Source organism: Pseudopipra pipra, chromosome 6 (genome assembly GCF_036250125.1).
Source record: "Pseudopipra pipra isolate bDixPip1 chromosome 6, bDixPip1.hap1, whole genome shotgun sequence".
In the NCBI taxonomy this organism is placed as follows: domain Eukaryota; kingdom Metazoa; phylum Chordata; class Aves; order Passeriformes; family Pipridae; genus Pseudopipra; species Pseudopipra pipra.
The window spans coordinates 50737375-50759897 of record NC_087554.1 but is presented as its reverse complement, the minus strand read 5'-3'; the positions used below and the strand labels follow the sequence as shown (position 1 = coordinate 50759897).

The window sequence follows — 22523 nt, the reverse complement described above, 5'->3', positions numbered from 1 at the left end:
TGTAATATTGTTCTCAGCATCATATCAGGGTCACTCGGGCCATATGAACAGGCTCAAGAAATAAGACTCCTTCTTTTGTGTAAATGCCTGTATACTTTCAACATAAACTTGTAGTGAGGCTTGTATAATTGTACAGTGCTCTAGGATGTGGTGTATTTCTCTTCTTGATCTTTAAAACAGGAGATGGGTATATATTAGGAAGAGGCTTGTAAAACTTAAAAAGCAGCAAAGGATGCAAAATCCATTTGCTGGTGTTTGCACAGCTTAGTGAAACTCTACATAAATATTATTATGCAATCAAATAGTGTGTTGGCTGATAGTAAAAAATATAAAGGAAAATGTTAAACATTCAGCACTGATATTTTTTAAAGCTGTTTAGGGAAATGCTTAGTTTCTGATAGAATATGTAGATTGAATAATCCTCCATTGTCTTTATTCTTTCATTGGTTAGGCAGGCCTTAGCATCATTCTCATCAATCACACAGTCTGAAACAAATCAGCTGAAAATAAGGTCAATGAGGCAAAGAGAAATAGCTCGTTGTACAGGAAATTTCCTATTTTCCCCTGTCTGATTAGTTGCATTTTTGCCACAGCCGAGTTGTCAGCTGTCAACTAATGCCCCAAACTGCAAATACATATTCATATGCATATTAACTGTAAAGGAACTTAGCCCCTTAGTCTGAGTTATGTACATGCATAGTCTTAGCAGAGTGAGCTTCTAAATTATGGCCTAGTGTGTGTTACGCAATGTCAGCAAAGATGTAATGAATGATAGTTGTGGGGTCTCACTTTTGAGTTTGAATCTGCTAAAAATGCATATGTCTAACATTGTTTTCTTTTTGTTAATGCAAAAATTTCATATGGTTCTCAATTTGCTGACATTTGTTTGAATATACACAGATCTAAATGATGAAACTTTGTCCCATAGAATTCCTTTAGACTCCAGAAATAATGGTATCAAATTATAAAAATGCTGCTAACAGTTTGTACTGGATGCAAAGAAAACCACTTGTCCTGCTCACAAGTAAAGGGTAGTAAAACATTGACAATATAATCTTCACTCTTTCCTTTTGCATCCAGTACTAATGCTTTTGCATTAGCCTCCATTATTACAGAAACAAGAATAGTATCTGCAAAACTAAAATTGAATTGCTTGGTAAAGAGGGAAAAAAAGCGCAGCACATTAAAATTTGAAAACATATATAGTAAATTTTAATCGATATTTTAAATTGACAAAGCCAGAATTATTTATAAAGCCTTTCCCATTAAGTTTGCAGGAAGTAAAGGTGAGAAATCATGCCCTGCTACACAAACATTTTATTACATTTACCCACCACCAATGTCAATCCACCATTATACTGTTGGTCCTCAAGAAGGTAAGTATTGTGGAAAGCAGCCAGCCTCATCTGCACTATCTCTGGTACCCGTGGCTTCCATATGGTGTGTCTTGCTAATGCTGGTCCCTTAATGCCTTGCTGCCAGAGACTAACAATGCCTGAGACTTGTTATGGTGAGGTCTTAATGATTACGATATCAGGACCTTTAATATGTTCCTGAAAACCTGGCTCTAGGAGCCATTTGAGCATAGCAAAGTCTCAGCATCACAAAACAAGTCTTCCTGAACAGTGACTGAGCCTGGAGTCCAGGTAACTAACTTGCATTTCCCAGACTATGAGGGATGATGGGAAGAAAAAAGGTTCCCACCAGTGCTCCAGTGCTCCAGGCAGGTGATGTTGTCATTGTCATCAGGAAATGGATGCTCCTGCTGCTATTTCTGCTGCGTAAGAAGGACTTTGTCCCTTATTCTAGGAGACTAGGGAAGCCCAAAGCTGTTCACTCAGGTGGAAGGAAGCTCTGCAACTGCCACAAGCGGGTCAGAGTGGTGCAAGGATCACCTTCACCTGAATTTGGACTGGTTGCAGAAGAAAGGATCCTGGTGAGCATAGCTAAGCACCTCCTATGAACAAGGCAGGATGTCCTTTTCCTTTCACTCTACAGAGCCTGACTTAGAATCCAGGCTTTTGTACAAAATCCTGCTGTATGGGCCAGGTGCAGCACAGAGCGACTCTCTCACTGTCATGATGCCCTGTCAGTGTGAGACCACACACGGAGGGTGGTGTGCTGTGTGCCATGCCCAGGGCACTGCACAGGCGTGTTTCAGGAGGAACAGGCACCTCCCCAGGAAATGGCTACATTATGTAAAGTTGTTTCATTTGAAACAGGGTTTTCAGCCCTACAAATTGCCTTCAGCATCTGAGTCCCCAGGTGAAATGCAAGTAATCAAACCTAATGCTTAAGGCAAGGAAAGTCTTACTGGATACCAGATGGTTCATATGTAGATAAAGGCATATAAATGCATGTGGGATTTCAGCCTGGCGGGGAGGTTTCCACGCTGAACAGGTTTTGTTTCTCTTGGATCAATGGTGGGGAAGAAAACCTTCGCTGAGTCTATAAGACCCTTTGGGAGGAGCCTCCAAAACGCACAGCCAGGCATGGAATCAGTACAGGTTCTGCAGGGTGTCTGCAGCATATCTGGCATATCTGCTGGAAATGAAAGTGAACAGCACCTTTTGTTGTTGTTGATTGTGTAAAGTACTATTCCATAAATTCGTAAGTCTTTGTAAACCCGTGCATTCTGTTCCAAACAAGACAAAGCCTCTCTGTAAACAAGAGGTGCTTACATATATGTGCAGTGTTGCAGAGTTGCCAAACACTACTCTTGGGAAGGAAGCCAGACACTCAGAGGCCTGGTCAGTGTTTTTCTTGGAAGATTGCTGCTGGAAATTGCTGCTAAAACATTTTCAATGAGGTTCTTTCTTTGAATGAGACATATTCCAGAAAACTTCTAAGGAACAATAACATTTTTTCTCCAAAATCTTGGCTATATAGAAACAAAGTACTCCAGCCAAGCCTCAAACTAATTAGTAATTTCTGCAGTGTTACCTCCCTGGAGTTTTAATTCAGTTAATTTTTGTCCCTGTTGCCCACTCTGGGCTCTGTGTATGCCATAATTCACACTGAAATGTTAACTCTGACTCAGAAGCAATGAGACCTTCTGACACAGATGAGACCTCGGGGCGTTTGGAGTGAGCTCCAGGATACAGATTAATATAATATATGGAAATACAGGAAACATAGATTTAAAAAAAGCTTCATACTAAAGTTTCGTCATCATGTAACTGAAGCTTTCTTTTGTATTTGGATGCCTATTGAATCAAAATTTTACCTGTGGGACAGGGGAGGGATGGGTCTGGGAATTCAACAAGCAAAGTATCTCCTAGATTATCAGACAGTAACAAGATGGTGATTACTGGCTGTCCTTAAAATAATAAAACTCAGCCCCACAGTAGACCTTTACACCACAATAAACCCAAACTGCTGCTTCCAGAGGCTGCCAGGCTGGGTACATGTTAAAACTCTCCTAAGGCACAATGAGCTGTGCACTGCTACAGAGGTGCAGGTGGAAGGAGCAGAAGGTAAATGACTGAAAGGACTGCCCTGACAGCCAGCACACAGGATGGTACATTCCTGCATGAAGATGTGGTTCCTGAGATGTTGTTTTCAGTAGCAGTTGTAGGAATCAGAGAAGATGGCAGAAGCCTGTATGTCTGCTTTCTCCTCACTTCCTTGCATGCATAACATGATTTAAATATTTTTATCTTCTTCCTTCTTAAAAGTCTTCTGTACCTATCAGCCAACACACCAGACACTAGCAAGGAGAATGTCACCTTCCTGTCACCTCGGGAAAATATTTTTCATTCCCATAATACAAACCATCAAAAACTAAATAGGATAATTTAAAAATACAATCATATTCTTAGTTAACTGAAGCAAAAGGTGATGCTTTAATATCTTATTAAGATATTGGATATTAATTTCCTTCTACTCAAATGCAAACATGGATGTTCCTGTCACCACTAATGGACTAATATTTTATATTAAAAATTTTTTTTTTTGAAACTATTTGCATTACCTACAAATCAAGCCAAAAATGAAACTACCGGATTTTTCCTTGCCAAAGCAGATTTACCATTCAGCACCTGTAATGACAAGTTTTATTCATCTGTTTATAGAGCAGTTACCGACTATAATGTATCCATGATATATATGTTACCTTGTTGAATATTTCTTATAGGTGTATGCTGAAAACTGCTCACATAAAAAAAGCATGAGGGTAATTTGGCTTCAGCTGGCACTCAGCCAAGAAGAGGCCTGCCCACAGCTGCCTGGGTAGGCACACCTTCAGATCTTTGTATAAAATATTCCTCTTCCACAGTCATTCTCGAAAATATACTTTTCCCATATCAGTGTTCATGAATACCAAATAAAAGGTAAAGAAATTGCCCTCGAAGGAAACTCTTCATTTTTATTTAACTAAATACTTAATGAATCTACTTAAGAACTTGCCCCAGGATATTTCTAGAACTATCTGTGAACAGAAACCTGTAAAATTAAAATATTAAGTGTTAAACTTTTTATAGAATGGGATAAACCTTCCTTCCTCTTTCAGAGGAATAAAAGTCATATGGCAAAGTACACAACATGTGACTGCTGCTGGTGAAGTGTGAACATGATGCCTGCATCAAGACTAGTATGCAAAATAAAACAGAGTAAACATGAAGTCCTTAGGCTTTTTATCCTCCAGTTCAGTTTATTTGGGCTCTTTGCAGTGCGAGTCTTGGTGAAGGTTCTAGCCCATGTCTGAATGAGTGCAACTGTGATGAGCAGCAAAACTTCCTACTTTACTTTGGTGGGTGAGGTGTTCTGTATTGTTTTACAATGCAGAGTTTTAATTTGTAATATTAATAGAAGCTCTTAATGAAATTTGATTCATTAAGCATCTTCAATCCCACAAGAGGATGACAGGTCATCATTTGATGCAGAGGGAGGCAAAGAAATATCTGGCATGAGAGCTCATCTCTTGACTCAGACACTGCCCTTTCCAGGCTTCCCCTCTAGAAGATGAGTACGAGCCTCAGGCAGATTGCTGCAGTGTTTGCTGGAGGAGGAGGAGAGGTTCAAGAGGAATATCTGCAGAGAGGATCCTGCCAGGCAAGAGGCAGGCTGGAGATAGACAGGTGCCTGGAGCATGTGCAGGTGTGCTCTGGGACATGAGCGCCAACACCATTGCCACAGGCTGTGCACAGCAGTGGTTTAAACAGAAGAAAAAATGCCAAGTGGAGGAAAATATATTTTAGCTATCAGGATGATCAGTGAGCTATTTCCTTAGAATTATCAATAAATAACTATAAGTTCAAAACCAAGATCACCCTCACTCAGCTACACTAAATGGTGCCACTACTGTTTCTTGCCCTCTCCGAGATCTGCAGCTCTACCAGCACCGTAGAAACACAAATGTTTCCTCAGCCACACTGGTATGCATGCCACTGTCTTTCTGCACCATTCCCTGTTTTCAATCTCTGCTCATTTTTTCACCTCTTTCATCATGTCATGCTTTCATTAACATGAGATTATTTTTGCTCTTTTTTCCCTTCAGTCTTCATACTGGATTTACCGACCTTTTCCCTTCTCCTAATGGCTTTGTTATTGAATGTATGATACCACAACAGACTGAACACCTCTGTTTATAAGAGGTGCCCCTCAGGGTTTTCCAAGCTTGCTTTTATATCCTGCAATGAAATTCTGTATTTTTGAGACCATTCCTAGCCCCTTGAAACTGGTGGAAATCTTATTACTGATTCCTGAGGGACATGATTGATCACTAAAATCAATGATACTTTAGGATCAAACATTTTGCAGCTCCAGCTGACTTCAACAGTAATCCTCCTTGTGCATCTGAGGATGCAATCCAAACCACAAGTCAGTAAACAATTAATTGACCTATTTTTTAAGAAGATATGTCAGAGTTAATGGGCAATGTACTTAGGCAGCTTGAGGCAGAATTGAGGTCTCATAATTTTAATGCTTTGTATATTTATAAGTACTGAACTCTGAAGAAAAATGTTGAGCATCATCATTGCACATTCCTGTCAAAAACACAAGTCAGAGAATTTCACTGCACCAACCTCAGTTAAAGCACATGTCAGAAAAGCAAAAAGAGTTAATGATCCTCACATTTAAAATACAACTCTGTATTTACAGTCTGGATTTCCCTTAAACCCCTTACTATAGGCTCTCTAAATTTCTCTTTTCAACTGTAGAAACCTCTACTGGCTTCTCTCAGCATAAGTACTTAGAGAACGTGACCAGATTTTGAAAGCCATAAATTCTATGAATTTCGTAATATTTTCTGAGACTCCTCAATATTCCTTTCATTTGCTTTTTCTTTTTTTAAGTAGAGCCTTCTTTCTGCAACCAGTCTCCAAAGGTCACCTTACAATGTTTTGCTATTTCCCGTATTAAGCAGCAATGCTTTTCAGCTGACATTCCAACTTCAAGTCATGCATATGAGCATGATGTGAGCTTGCTTCAGACCAAGTGAGAGGGCTGCAAACAAGACTGCTGTATAATTGCTGAGAAAAACAACATCCATTGTCAAAAGGGGCACTTCCTCAAACAAAATTTAGCTGCATGAATACAAGTGTCTCCAAATGTTCGGTTCATGCTAAAAATATAGCACATTTATTAAAAATATATATTTATAAACATTGGTATGAACAGACACAGATGTTAAGCAAAAGAGAAAGGAAAAATAACCATGTAATGTATTTCTCCCAACATTTTATCAGGTTTAGGCAGACCTTGCTCAATGGAATTGTTTTTTTCATGATTGCACCATATGTTCATTCTAAATAAAAGGCTTGTCAGATTCAATGTAAGTAAAAGCAAAAACCAAGAGAAAAAAACCATTTGACCTAACAGACACGTGATCTGTGCTATGAAGCTATCTCTGAGTTCAGTCTTTGCGGGTATACAGCAAACATTTCTAATTATATATAGTGTACAGTTTCTTTATTTTCTTTTTTTTCTTTCTATTTTTTCTTTTTTTTTTTTTTCTTTTTTTTTAAATTGTGTTAAAACAACATATCCCTGGTGGATTTCTTCAAAGCTACAGCTTACATAACTGCAGTCATTCTCCCCCAAACTGAAAACCAAACCGAAAGGGAGAGGGCAGGATAGAAGAGTTAAGCTTATTACTGTGTGAAAAAGTCTTGTTAAATTAATTGTGCTTCAGTCTTCGCTGCCTGCAGGCAGTGCTTTTATGATGTGTTAATATAATACAGAGTCAATTCTGATTAAAGAACTTGTCAATAGTCAGCAATGTTTGTTGTCATTCTTAATGGCCATTTTATCTGGTCTATTTGCATGCCTTCTAGTTTACAACGTTGTGTAAATATACACAAAAATGATCACAATGAGGTTCAGAATTGTCCCAATAATTCCAAGCATTGCCAAGATGGTTTCTTCTTTGCTTTCCTTTTCTTGACTGCCTTTATCTTCTTCATTTCCACTAGTGATTACCATCTTGGTGGCCAGTTTCTTTATCGTCCCCTTCAGGATAACCTAGATTTAGGAACAAAAACATCAAAATGAGTTGTTAGTTTGAGTTTCCAAACTCATATGAGTAGTGGAGCCAGTTGCCAAATTTTTGCCCAGTGACACATGGGGTTCATATTTTTACTAGCTATTTAGTAAATGCTTAATTAAAATCATAGTTCAGCTAGCCTGTACTGTACTTATAACCCTCCACAACACCCTCTGCTTAAGTGACAGCATTCATTCCTAACACACATAACTCATCTGCAGTGTCATTGTAGAACTGGTTAGAAGTGTACTGACAAGGTGTGACTCCACTGGCATCAGTGGGGGCTTTGCCTGCACTGAGACTGCAGGAGACCAACTTGTCACATTGTGGAGACCCCAGATTTACACTTCAGTACCAAGAAGCGAGTGAGAGAAATAAAACTGGAAAGACCTTGTTTCTTTTCAATAGGAAATCACCAAAGACAAAGGCATTTTGTCTCCTGACGAGAAGGCAGCAGTGACTTCCTAATAAATAATTCAAAATAAAAGCAAAACCAAAATAACATCCATCTTGGCTTTTATTTTCCTCATTCTTAATGTACGATGAAAAGTTACTTGCAGTGCAGTGAGCTGAAATATATCGATCTGCCTGCAGGGAGAAAACAGCCATTTCCCAAGCAGCAGCCCTAGCCTCTGAACTGCTTAAAAAAAGAAGATTCCTCAAATGTGGGATGAGACCTTACTCCCAGCACAGCTGCAACCACAAACAAAGAAGCTTCCTTGGTCTTCCAGCCATGGATAAACATCTGGTTGTTTGGATAAATTCTATGTATCTGTGTTTATCTACTGCAAATTTTAATCACATGAGCAAACCAGAGTGTCCCAGAAAACTGAGAAAGGTTGGCTGATTTCCCAATGCCTACTGATCTGCCAACATCTGGGTTCAGGCAATGTCCTGCTGTTGTCTCCCAAGCTATAAACCATCTCTCATCATGTTTCTGCTGTAGAAAGCACTGGTTGGATGTAGGAAAAGAATGCTCTCCTAGAGCTCCTGCCTATAAGGAGGGATTTGGTTTGGTCCTTTAGTGGACCCTCATTCCTCCCTCCACTAACTCACAGAGCAAAACCACTAGATCCCGTGCAGTGTATATACTGAGTGGTGATGGCACCCTGAGAACAGGCCACCCCCTCTGTTGGCACATGTCCTCTCCAGCTCATATCACCAGGGGGGAGCCCTGACCTGCAGTTCCTCCAAGCTCCAGTGCTGCACAGTCATGGAGCAGCAACCAGAGTTCTGAGAGGATGGAAAGGACTGGGAGAGGTGAGGAAGTCTTGCAATGGAGAAACTGAGAGGAAAAACAAAGAATCCAGGCAAAACAACCTGTATTTTGTCATATCTGCAAGTTGTTCATACATAGGACAGTGAGTAACTGCTGGCAACTTCTTAGGAAGTGGTGGAATCACAGCAGGTGCAAGTGACTAGTGGTAAGGCAGAAGTGGGGCTCTGCAGAGGTGTCACTGGCCTTTGCACTTACACTTGCATTAGCATTTATGTGTTTTATCTTATTGTAACCAAGGAATTCAGGGGGAAAAAAGAACAGGGGAGTCAGTAACCGTAGGGAACCCACAGCAGACAAGAGTCAGTGGGAGCAGGGGGCACCAGGCAGAGGGGTACTGCATCAAACATCAGAGCATGCTCATTCACCGGGTCTTGGGATAACCTGCCCCAGGAAAGCAAAGTTTCAGAGGCACCAGGTGCCTCCCAGGGATACTGGTTCCTGCTGCCCCTCTTCAGGTTTCCTTCCAACCCTTGGAAACTCCCTGGAACACAATTCCTTCAGATACAGCCACCTGCAACTCCTGCAGGACCTACCTCTTCTAGCAGCAGAAGGGTTTTGTCATATTTACCCCCAGCTAGTGTCCAGAGGAGGGCTTGGCTGCACCTGGCTGCCTCCCTATCTTATTAATTGCAACTGTGCAGTCAATCATATCTTAACAAGCAACTTGTGTCTGGGAAGTCACAGGAGAATTCCTACCAAAGCCATTTACAATAATGTCACAACCCAAGCACATCCACTCCATGCAGCATCAGACCACAAACCCACATCCCAAGATATGACACGCAGCCATTACTTCACCCACAGAGCCATGAGTCATTTGGATATTGTGTTCTTTTCCCCTTCAGTAAATGGAGGTTTTCCCTCTGGCCAACTGTTTGCATTTCACCGTTTATTTGAGAAATCAACTGGGATTACAAATATAGTCTGATAAAAACCTCAGGCCTGGAATGCAAGGATTTGAGGGGAGAGTAAAGTTCTTTCTGGCTGGTTCCCACAAGAGTTGAACATTCTTAATTCAACACTCCAGTTCCCATAGAAATATGGTCACACCCAAGCCCTTCTGGCTTGAAAAAAGCCGGAGAAAGTATAATATATCTCTCTACATCCCATGGTTTGGGCAGAGTTTCCTGTTCAAATCAACACAAACTCACAGGAGTGGTGCAGAGCCCCAGCTAGGGTGGCTTTGCACATGCACTGCAGCTGCTGGCACTCAACTTTGGTATGGTGACCTTGCACCACATGCACTGGGCAATCCTATTTCTAGGATTACTGTGAGCAGAGGCAGCATGGGGGTTCAGACAGCATCTGAACCCCTGTCTTTTTTGTTAAATAACACAAACTGCAGCATGAAGTTAGTGTCAAACTCTTTCTTGCAGAACACTAGATCCTAAAATTAACATAAATCTAAAAAGTACCTGAATAATTCACAAAGAAAGAAAACATATCAAAGGCTATTAGATACAAAGACAAAGCCTCTGGCTTAAGAAATCCTTGAGTTCTGAATTTTTTGGAAGCTCAAAAACTATTCTGGGGAAGTACCACCGCATCCTTGCCTTGTTATTAAAGTCTTTCTCAGGCACCCATTACTGGCTAATGGGAAAAGTGGGGGTCCTTGGGCTTCATGATCTCTGTTCTGAGGTTGTACAATCACTTTTTTCCTCTTTTCAAGTTGTGTTTATTAGCAAGGAAATACTGGGTGGTTTCAAATTTAAACACTACCAACATTAATTGAACTGCCAGATCATTTCTATCCCACTAAGGGACACTTAATTCCCCACTTTACTGAGGGAGAAGGTCCTCAGTGTGATGCAGTGAAATATGGACAGAGAAGCTGGTGGCTGAAACATGATGAACATAAAGGATCAGCAAAGAGGCATCAGTAGTTGAGAGTTTATACATGGGCTGATGCACAGTGTGATTTGTTAGAGGTCATCTCTATGTGCCTATGTGCTGTATTTGGCTTGGGCTATGATGCAGCCTGGGACAGCATGAGCCGCGTCCTTTTTGGATGAAACTACACCCAAAGATGTGCTCCAGGAGGTCTTTGTGCACTATGAAAACTTCAGTCCATGACAGTAGGTTTCCAGACAGAAGCTGGTGTGAATTAAAACCCCCAAAACATGTGTAGTGTGGGCATTGGCACCACTGGTTTCTCTGGAGAGATTGGTCCAGAGGGTCCACACTGCTCTCTATTTTATACATTGCCTAAACTACAAGAGGGAGCACAAAATGGCTTGGTATCAAGAGGAGTTTAACATTCAAACAGAACATGACTGAGACCAAATACAATTATATTAATACTTTACCAAATATAGCACGGTTGAAATCAAGGTAAGCATTGACTTTGGACTGTGAAGAGACCAAAATCAAAATTACTTCTCCATATGTAAGAACTGACCTTGGGAGAAGAGGAGTACCCTCCTAATGGCTGACTCAAGCCTTTAACCTTCACAGATCTTATGCTCAGAGCGGTATTCTGACTGGCTGGGGTTTGTGGGTGTTTTTTGCTATTGGGGAAATACTTGCTGTCAGTTTTAGTATAATTACCCCAATTAAGAAGATAAAAAGTCATCTGGCTTTCTGGGTACCTTTTCTCAGACTTTATTATTCTTTTCCGGAAATTGATTTAATTTCTTTGACATTATTTAATATTTTTATGATTCTTATGACACATTTTTCCTTTTATATTTTTCTGGTGGTACTTCATGCTTGTCAGAAACATTCCTTTTTGTTACTCAGAACTGCTGCTAGAACTGCTGAGATAGGAGGTCTAGAGAGCACTAGATTTACCTTTTTTTTTTTAAATAAATTTACTTCTTATTTAATTACTACCTCATTAGGAAAGTGCTTTCCTACCACATCAAAATTAATGTCTTTCCTACTTCATTTTGTAAGATTTATCATTAATCTAACATCAGCCTTTTGAAAAGATATGTATTCCAAAAAGCTATCCATTAAAAGATGGATATTCCATGTACTCTGCATTATACAGAGAGACGAGGACAGTTCAGTGATTAGGACACTCCTTGCACTATTCATGTCCTTGCACTACTGCTGACTTCTATACCTCTAGAAAATCCAATTAGTCTCTCTGCCTCAGTTTCTCGTCTGGGATTCTTTGAAGAACAGACTATTCAGTCTATGGCAGAAAATGATCCATAATAAAAATGAGGTCCCAGAAATACTTCTAAAAGAGGGAGATGCTAACATGAAAAGTTTCAAACCTAACTGTGCTATAAAATACACCTGCTACCCCAGATCTGTGGGCCCTGCTGCACATCACTGCCATTGCAAAGAGTCCAGTGAACTAGCAAAAGCATTTCTAGCAAAAGATCCTTTTTGTGTCTCTTCACTCTCAGTGTGACTGATCTAAAGGTGATGGCTTGATGGCAGGGCTTTGGAAAAGGCAGCAGCAAGTGCACATCTGTGAATTTACTGCAGTATGTTTGTCACATCGAAGATACAAAGCACATCCCTCACAAAGTACCTGCCCTGACATATCTGACAGCTTTTGAATATGCTGGCACCTTGACTTGATCTTGGAAAAGTTTTGTAATCTTAAATCATTTCTCTTCTAAGTCATTATTTATAAGCTCCCTGAAGAGGCTGTGAGTGCAGGGCTCAGCCAGCAGAATCTGAGCTCTTGGGAAGTCAGAAGAGGGGAGGATGGTCCAGGCTCTGCTGGGGGCCCTCAGCACTGCCCCTGATCAGCCCCATGCTGTCATGTAATATCTGGCACCTTGAAAAACAAGAATGGAAACTTCTGAAAAGCTCACAGGGTCAGATGCTCAGCAGCATCTCTCTCCCAAGTTCAGCTCAGACATCTCCATTTACACCGGCTGAGGATCTGGCTCCTTGTTTTCAATCTACCTTGAATATCAGTGAGCGCAAATTTTGTATTCTTAATCCATAATCACAGACAATCACCAGCCAAATTGTTTTGATATTTAAACTTGTTTACAGTCCCCAGGCTATTAGTTGTGATGACACATTAAGAGATAAGAGAGCTTTAATTTTCTGAGGATAGTTCCACCCTCTGGGGATAAGAAATACGCAGCGGAAACTTGTTTTGATTAGCAAACTGAAGAGGGCACAGAAATCAGACTAAGTGGAGTGTGAGTTCAGATGCTGCTGGAGTTGACACCTTCCCTTATCTCACAAAGAGGTGCTCGAATTACCAAACAGGGAGGAGAGGTTTCTCGAGGATTTAATCCCACTTGAACATCATGGCCAAGTGCAGTTTTTTTCCTTTCCTCCTAATAAGTAACCTCATTTTCCTCCAAGGGCAAACTTGGGTATTTGGGTGCTTGGCTCCTGAAGAGTCCCCAAGCAAGATGCTGAGCAGGGCAGTTAAGTGCTATTGCTCGTGATGTGAGGGAGGAAGGTGCACTTGGCACACACATTTGTGCTCATTTGCAGTTCTTTTTCTAGGGATTAGATTGGCGTAGTCTCACTTCTGTGATGACTTTGTATCCACTTCTGATCCTTGCGCTGTTTTGACTGGACAAGTCCTCTCCTAAACTCTAGTAATGCAGGATGTTGTCAGCTATCAGTCAAGATCCTGCTCAGGGAAGTGCTGGCGGGTGCAGGGACACACATTTGCATTTATTTTTAGAGTTGGATTTCAGGGAACTGAAAGGCACCATCTAAATGCAAGATAAGGCCAAGAGAAGCTCTGGGGCCATAAGAAGCTTGACTAAAAGCTCATTCAGACACAGCAGCATGCACAGGTAGTGCACAGTATGTGTGAATAGCAGATGAATTGAAATGGAATTAGCATAAACTGATAAACAGTAGAAATTAGTATACCCATGAAAAGCAAAGACCTGCCATAAGAGAAGGGAGAGGGAAAAAAAGGAAGGGTGCCCAGGGAGAGGTCTTTCATTAGAGATAAAAAGATCAGAAAGAGCAGGAATGAGAGCCAGGTTCAATAACACACCCCAGCAGCGAGCAGAGACCAGTGCCTAAAGCGAAGAGATGTCTCAGTGGAGAGAGGACACAAGCACTTATGTAGTCCTCAAGCAGGAAAATAAACCCACATCAGCCTGCTGCTATGCTGCAGGTTTTAGTCAGTGGGAAATTCTTGCTATTTATAGCTCTACCATCAGTATATTTCCAAAGGTCTCAGCAATGTGAGACCCCCACTAGAATGAAGGGAAGCACTCGGCAGCAAAGAGGTTACTCTGAAAGGGCAGAATTCAAATAAGTAGTGTATTACAGGGCTCATCCTGCTCTCCACCTTGGGTTTGATCCAGTTTGTTCTGGCAGCTCTTTTTGTCCCCCCGGGCAGCTCAGAACTCAGTGGAGGCAAAGGACTTGCAGCCAGTTTTACAGCTTCACCTTCCTTCTCCTCATTTATGTCTCTGGGACCACTCTCAGCCCTGAAACGCTCAGGATACCTAAGCTCTATTGTAAAGAAACTAGATATGTTCAATACAAATATCCTTATTGTAGAAACAGAGCTCTGTAGCAGAATAATGATCCTCAAGCACCAGGGAGTTATTACAGACCCTTCCTGCCTCTGTGCAGGCAGTGCTTTGGTTCCTCCACCTACACCAAAGCCTTCCCACATCAGGATTCATAAGGCTTCACGAGTCCTAGTTTGTGAAAGAAACAAACCAGACTGAAGTGAGAATAAGTCACCCTTTAACCCATAGTCCTCTCCCCTTTCATATGACATGCACTGTGAAGAAAGAATTGTTACTGATCAAAATTAAGTATTTTTAAAACACAGCTTGAAGCATTTATGTTTAAAAGCCAAAATTTAACAAATACAGAGATTATTAATTTTCTGGTTGGACCTAAAGAATGGTTACATTTCAATATATTTCTGTTTGGTTTAGATTGGCCTATTTTGTGTTCACAACCCATTTTCCTCATACACAGCACTGAGCTTGTTGCTTGGTGCTAGTGCTCAGAAGCAGATGTGTTTGACTCTCAGTGGTACTGTAGCACACACTTGCCTTTTTCCTCCTTTCAAATTCTCATTATTTCTTTTCAGACCCTTAGACTTCCACAGTAAAAGTTGTGCAAGTATTGCTCAGTTTGGCTAGAAAAAATCCAGATGGGCCAAATTCTACTTCTATTTATTGCTCATATAGAGGAAAATTAAATCCTGGCTTGTTGGAAGGTAATGACAATGTTCTCTCACATTCACTGAAATCAGAGTTCAGGGGCTGCCTCTCACAAAGGTGGAAATAAGAAAGTCTGTAAGCTGAATAGATACAAAAGTTGGTTGAGGAAATGAAAAACAAGGAACTTCATCCCAAGAGTAGTCAGGAGTTAGAGAATGAATAAAGCTATTTTTAGTAGCAGCTTATTCTTTGACTTTGGTACCTGATTGTTGTATTTTTATTTTGGGATTTTGCAATCCAGGCTCTTCTATAAACCTGTCCCCACAGTATCCTCTAGCAAAGAGGTCAAAAGAGAATTAAGGGACTTCTGAAAAACTATCCACTTGTTATTTCAACTTGTTTCTTCATTCCTCATTATGCAATTGGAGAAACAGTGAATAATTGGTTTTTATTCTTCAGGCCACCCAGAATGGTGTAAGTCTCTTACTATGTCCCTCTAGCCATCTTTTTTCCAAGACTCAAAAATCCCCGTCTGTCTAGTTGTTTCCTCATACAGAAGCTATTCCATTTTTTTGGTTATATTCTTGCCATTCTCTCTGACTTTCGTAGTTATGCGAAGGGTTTTTGAAGCAACAAATGGCAAAACCTTTCTGGGCTTCTGGAATTAATGTAGAATCTGTGTGCTGAAGATGTATTGTCCTTATTCCAAAGATTTTATCATTTATACATATCAAGGTTGACAGAAAGGACACTTTTCATTCAAAGATTATTAAAAAAAGAGAGAAAAAAAGGCTAATATCTCTCCCTCCCACACATGCGAAATTATGATAGAATAAAGATTTGAAGTTTGAAGAAGAATTCTCTTAGTCTTTTGCCCATCTTTCCTGAGGTTAACAGAACAGAATAATAAAAAAACTATATTGAGCACACCTCAATGCTGATGAATTCAGTTTAAAAACAAACAAACAAAAACAAAAGAGAAAACCAACCAACCAACTAAAAAAAAACCCACAAAAAACCTGTAGAAACCTTAAAATTTGCAATTTTTTTTCCCAGATAACATTTTTATCTGCTGAAAAAGCTATGTGGAAGAATGAGATGCTAAAATATCTCCATCATGTCAGGGTTCAACACCTATTTTTCTATTTCAAGGGCATCTCCAGGGTTCTCTTTTAGAAGCAAAAATACATTGAAGCCTTGTACAAGGAAAAAATGCAATATCCAAGTCTCAGAGTAAGACAGGTCTCCGTTATCTGCCAGAAGGCACATAACCTCTGTCATAAGCAATTTGAAGATCTGCCCTCAGCGCTGCATGTTGGAATGGAAACCGAGCTGCTTCAAAGACATTTAAGAAATATTAAGAGAAGGAAAAGTGACACAAATTTATATTAATTTGTTGCTATATAATATCTCTAAGTTCAGCCAAGGCCAGGAGACAACATGGTCTGTAATGGATCAAACTACCTTAACCTCAGATGTGACCCCTCCCTACAAAACAAACGTACACCAGAAGAGCATTCAGAAGCCTGAGGGATATAACATTAGAGCTTCCCCAGGAAGGAGCTGTTAGTGTGTGGGGAAAAAAACAATTTATAAAATCTAAAATCTCCACTTTTAATTCCATCTATATCTTTATTCCAAAATTAATTGTTAATTATGGCTACATTAAGGGATGCTGCAAATAATTCTAGCCAACTGATGCTTTCTGATTTAGGAAGGCTGTGTTCAGGGGGTTTTTTTATAACTTTCTAGAATTTTAACTGTTTGGTCTGAAATTATACATGCCAGCCCTTTGTCCCAGAAAAAATATTTTGTAGGAAAAAATCACCCAGTTTTGCTCTTTATAAGAATGATGCTTGGAAACCAATTGTTTTATCCGCATAAAAATCTGACAACCATTTCTGTGAAATACTCAAGTGTCTTTACTTTGAATCAAGGACTGCATTCTCAATTTTATTGTGGCTGAGATGGCTTGATGTAAGTGCTGAAGGTGGGTTTGTGCATCTGAAAATACATTTCTTTTTAAGTGATCAGTTTTGTAAAAGACATTACCTCTCTTGTAATTTACCTCTCTGGTAATTTCTTTTCCTGTTTAATTACTCTCTTAGCTCAATGCATCTTTGCAGCGCTCCAGTAGGTTGAAATGACAAGATGAAAATCTGAACAGTAAAAGGGTTTGATTTTGATTTTAAAAATAAATTCTTTGGGTTTTTTATAATTAATCTACTGTCCAAAAATACCGCAGTTAAAGGTGATCCAGAAAGAATTCAGCCTCCTTTTGTTCATATGTTATTAGGTAGGCTTTAGCAAAGCACTGAATTTCAACTTCAGTCAAAACACCGTGCATTTGCCAAAGAAGAGGAGGAAAAAAAATGCTTTTCCTCATAGGATGCTTCAATTTTTTTTTTACTTTTTTTTTTCAGAATTTAAATGTGTCAGGAGAATCTGAGAAGAGGAGCAGCATTTTTTGTCTGCAGGTGTGAGACACTGCTCTGAGGAACAGGACAAGTTGTTCACACCATGTTTTTCAAACCTATCCCCCTGTTCTGTGTTTCTGGGAGCCTGCCTTGGGACTCGAGGATGGAATATCTGAAAGTGGCAACTACTGGCCAGTAGTGTAAGAAAAGCTAATGGGAGTTGAAGCACGGGCTGCCAGGTCCTCTAAAAAATTGCATCAGGCCCCCACAATTATGAATACTTGTAATCTTGCTCTTTTTTGCCTTATGTTGCCATCTGTAATAGGGAGTAATGATACTCAGAATTGCTATTAAGACGTTGTAAATGGAAATTAGTCAGTGTTTGCATGTGGCAAGGACCTGCACGGTGGAACACCCTGGAATGCCCCAGCAGGAAATAATTTTGTCTTCACAGCAGAGTCTGAACTATGCACTGAAAATAAAATCAAATATTGAACTCACAAACTGTGTCATCTATTATGCGCACCAAGTGAGACAGATCCTGGGCAAAAATAGCCTATGACTGATGCACCTGTGCAAGGTGGCAAATTAATGGAGTAGAGACAATTTTGCTTACTGCATTTCTTAGCTTCAAGTGCTGAGCTGTGCAACCTTGATAATGTTCTTTTCACATACTGTTTTGTGTGTAATTATTACCTGTATCAGCCCAAATTTAAAAATAGATCACTTCTCTATTGAATGCCTCTTTTAGGACATAGTTGCAGCTGACTTTTAAAGGTTCCAATAACCTGCAACTCATGCTGAAGGCTACTGGCACTGTCACAACAACGCCATCCAAACTCTGAAAATTGCAAAGCCTCTTTCAAAGTCCTGAGATGAGCACTCCAAAAATGGAGGCAGCTGAAAATCCCTTGCCACTTTTAAAATACTAGACATAATAAGATAAAATAACAGATGATTTGAGGGAGAAACTAGTTTCTAAAACAAAGTTATCGAAGTAGGGTAACACTCCAGGCAACCAACTCCCACACCTTTTATCATCATCCTTAGTCATTTATATTGGAGCAGCATGCGGCAACCCCTGCTGACGTCTGGGCTAGAAACCAGACACAGATAGCAAGAGTGATACCTAGCCCAAGCAGCTTACAAAATTACAACAGTAAGAAGCATGGGAAAGGGAGGGAGGAAGAACAGAAGGTTGAAGTGGGTTGCTGAAGGTCGATTTGCACAAACCTGGCACAGCTGGGAGAGCCAGGGCCTTGATCCATTGGAGCAGCTGCCTCTCTGGCACCTGCTCTGAGCAAGCAGGGCATGAGAGAGAGATGGCAGCTCAACTTGTGCAGGTGCCCTGCTCCTGGGGAAATAAGCTGGTTGTGCCAGGAGTAACACGTTTGGGAAAACACAAGAGTGAGATGACATATGTCCTCTTCAGGGCTTGGGGTGGCAGAGCAGAGAAGTGGGATTTGGGAGTGAAAAGGTCATGAACTCAGCAAATGCTCTGGCAAGGCCATTAGAATGGGCAGTGAAAAAAGGAGCATGGAAGAGCTGGTTTTCCTAACCCTTGTGCGCTGGCACACTGCTATAGCAAGTGTTTGCTGTTGGGAATTGCAGCTATCACAGAGTCACAGAATGGCTGAGGTTTGAAGTGACCTCTGCAGGTCACTTGATCCAACCCCCTACTCATTCAGGGTCACTTACAGCCGCTTGCTCAGGACCATGTCCAGACAGTTTTTCAGTATCTCAAAGAACGGAGACTTCACAACCTCTCTGAGCAACATGTTCTCCTGCTCAGTCACCCTCACAGTTACATGCTGCTTCCTGGGGTGCAGAGCTTTCCATTGTTTGAAAAATGATGTCACCTGGCATATGGAGCAAAGCCACAAAGCCACTTGGATTCTTTTTTTTTTTTTTTTTTTGCCTATAGCTTATTCTTATTCTCTTTAAAAAGATACAACAGATATGGCTATGGATCTGGAGAGATTATTTGCATATGTCTTCCAACTCTATACAGTATGTCTAACAACCCATGTTCTACCTCTCTCTGTAGTGGGTACTGTACTATATAAGGAACATATTTTGATAGCTAATGTAATACAACATACACATCATGTTGCCTCAAGGTCATGGTAAATTGTATCTGTTTATATGATGCATCTTGACATACTCTAATGTAGTGCCAGTAATTTAAAACAGTGACCATATAAAATGTGACTAAGACCAAGAACATAGCTTCAAATTTCACTGATTTTTTTGCATTAAGAGTATTCGCTAGCATTTTGGTAATTCTTCATAAGGATTTAGGGAAAAGAATGTACACATTGCTACATTCTTCTTCAATGGACACCAAGACAAGTTCCATTCACAAAACCTTGAGTAAAATTACTGCTGAAAGGAAAGCTGATCTAGATTTATTCCCCCAGAAAAGAGAGCCAAATTTCATCCTGATTTTTTTTAAACATATAATGAATTCATTAAGAATATCACTTGCAATAAAAAGGCTGCTAACAATAAATAAAATATTCATAGTATCTGCATTATGCAAAATTGGTCACTGGAAATTATTGTGTGTAAGTCCCAGAACCCTTAGAGAGCACTGAGTCCCACTGAACTAGTGTGATAATTAAAAAAACAACAGCTTGCCTAGAAACAGTAGATTGGATAATGTTTCTTTCAACTTTATTTTCAAAGTAAAGTGTTTATCTGTTATGAATTGTAGCCCAAGATATTCTGCACATGTTCAGACCGACCCGGGTTTAATTCTAGCAGCTGTCATACCATCCCTATAGGACCGATGCTTTCTCCATTAAAACACTTTACTCACATTTGTAAAGTATCCATTTGGCTCCGCTTGTGTTTTTAAAGTCAAATGATCCTCTAGGGAGATGTTTAACCATTTCTTTCCCTTTCATGCTCTAAGCCAGCATCAAGGAGTGGTGGGATGAGCTGACTGAGAGAAATGAGCATAAGAGTAATAAAAAAAAACTTATGATCATGGACCATGTAAAACCCATGGAAGATGGAAACACTGCTCTTCAGGCTCTGATGAGGGAAAGGACTTTCCTCACAAAGCAAAGCTGGGAAATGAACACTAATCTTAGCAGAGACATTCAGGTGTTTTCAGTTCATGACATTTAAGGAAATTCTAATAAATAGAAAAAAAGAAATAACAGATTTTAAAAAAAAAGAAAAAGACACTAAGACACTCGGGCCAAACTTCTCCAAAAGCTAGTTGAGGGCTAATTTAAAAGACTGAACTAAATATTAATTCAGGTTAACCTGAAAATGGTGATCATACTCTAAGAGAATATCTTGATTTCTTCACTATGTAACAAAGAAATGGAAGGCTGCTGGATGGACAAAACTCAGTGCTGCTTCAATTCTGGACTGAGAAAAGACACATTCTAGTGAATACTCACACTGGTTAACATAATTAACCTATTCAAAGATACAAGAGCATTCTTAGATATTATGATTTCAAAAACTATCTCTAATGTAAATTAAACAGGCAGTTGTACTGATTAATGTTAGAGGTGAAAGGAAAAAGACTACATGACTGAAAAATGGAATGTGCAAAGTTCTTTAAAATACAGTCTCTCTACTACCCATCCAGAAAACCTGAGGCAGAGCAAGATGAAAAACTTTATCTAAATTCATGAAGCTGTGCACTGAAGCTCCAGAGAACCAAACTCTTTTTCTCAGTTTCCAGATCAGCACCCTGTTCTTCGGACCACATTGTCTCTCTGAACCGTATGGTTTAAACTGATGCAGCTCAGCTTCAGTTTATACTGGTTGAATTCTTGCAGCATAAGCTTTTTAAGAAGTCACTTTGCAGCACCAACAATTTAATTCAGCTTAACAGAAACACAGAAATAGAAACAGTAAAATGTCTTTTGACCTTTGCTGTTGGCTGCAATCAAACCCATGCAACAAAAAGAGCAGAGCAGAAATGCTGGACATACGTTCAACATGAAAAAAAATGTTTGGGGCACTGAAGAAAACATTCAGGAACAATTCATCATGCTGATAATATTATTCCCATAAGGCTGAAAGGGTCGGTGTCATGTTAGATTATGCACTGTACAAGTGCTAGCCATAGAAGAAGACCCACCCACAGGCCCTACACTATTGGGCAGAAGGTCACTAAACACTAGCAATTGATCTGTGGCTCTAGAGACTCCGAGCAGGGGCACAAAAAACCCATCAAATAAAATGTGCAGGTTTCTTTTTGCTATTATACAGACTATTTTGCTAAAGAAGATGACTAAAGCACTAATAATGACATTGTCCTATCAATACTATGTTAATCAATGCCAATGATAGATGAAAATTATTTAACACAACTCAGAAAAACATTCTTAAACTAAATTCCTCTCTATTTCCTCCTGGTACAAAAACAGCCTTCCAAAGATTTCTCTTTGTTCGAAGTCATTTTTCTCCAAAGACTTCCCAGCTGGTTAATTGCTTTCACAACAGCCTGTCTTAACTTAAGAACTCAAGGTAAGTCCTACTTTTCTTATCAGTCCTTAGCTCTTCCCAGATATCACCAACACAGGTAGCACATCTGACCTATATTCTCCTCATAGCACTGGGATTTTGGGTCACCCTCTAAACAACTCTTTTTTATACTGACACTGAAAGCCATGTCGTGCGTGCCACGAGTCCAACAGGAGACAGCCTTTTGTCACCCATATGCTTTTTCTGTTGAGTTTGGAATGGGCATCACCTCAGTGAGATGGCAGACCTGGCTCTGCATCTCCAGAAGCCTTTCAAGCTGCTGTCTGAGATTTGAACTATCCTTCTCAATTCTTTAGAACTCTAGATGCCAAGCACACTCCAATAATTCACATAGAAACTCTGCACAGTGACTGGTGACTGAAATGCAGCCAGCTCTGGAGTGAAGCACAGGCAGTTACAAACCAAAGAGCTATGCCAAAAGGTCGGAAGGAGAGGAAGGGATGAAGATTATTCTCTGAAGACAAAGAATATGGCAAATTTAGACTGGGAAATATCTTATTCCATGAATCAAAAGACATAAGCTCTCTTTGCAAAAAAGTGGGGAGCCTAAAAGCCCATAACTCTACATTAGTAAAGCAATTATATTAGCTTTCCTGTATTTAAAAAACCCAAGACAAAACTTTAATGCTTCTGGCTTTGCTTTTTAAATAGAAACTGAAAGTTACACTAGACAAACTCCAATTTAAAATCTCAGTGGGCCTGACAGCTGTGTTGACAAAGAAAGCTTTTTCCACAGTACCTAGTTTGTGGAC

At 40.0% G+C, this 22523-nt stretch overlaps 1 protein-coding gene across 5 annotated transcripts in view; it reads right to left on the bottom strand.

The window, feature by feature from the left end:
* Window positions 1-1189: 1189 nt before the first annotated feature.
* TUNAR (TCL1 upstream neural differentiation-associated RNA) overlaps window positions 1190-22523 on the bottom strand; it is a 166093-nt gene continuing 144759 nt past the window's right edge. For all 5 annotated transcript variants that reach the window (XM_064659086.1, XM_064659082.1, XM_064659081.1 and 2 more), the window contains one exon: window positions 1190-7464. In XM_064659086.1, the coding sequence (XP_064515156.1) occupies window positions 7279-7425 (147 nt within the window). In that variant the 5' untranslated portion in view covers window positions 7426-7464 and the 3' untranslated portion in view covers window positions 1190-7278. The remainder of the gene's footprint in view (window positions 7465-22523) is intronic.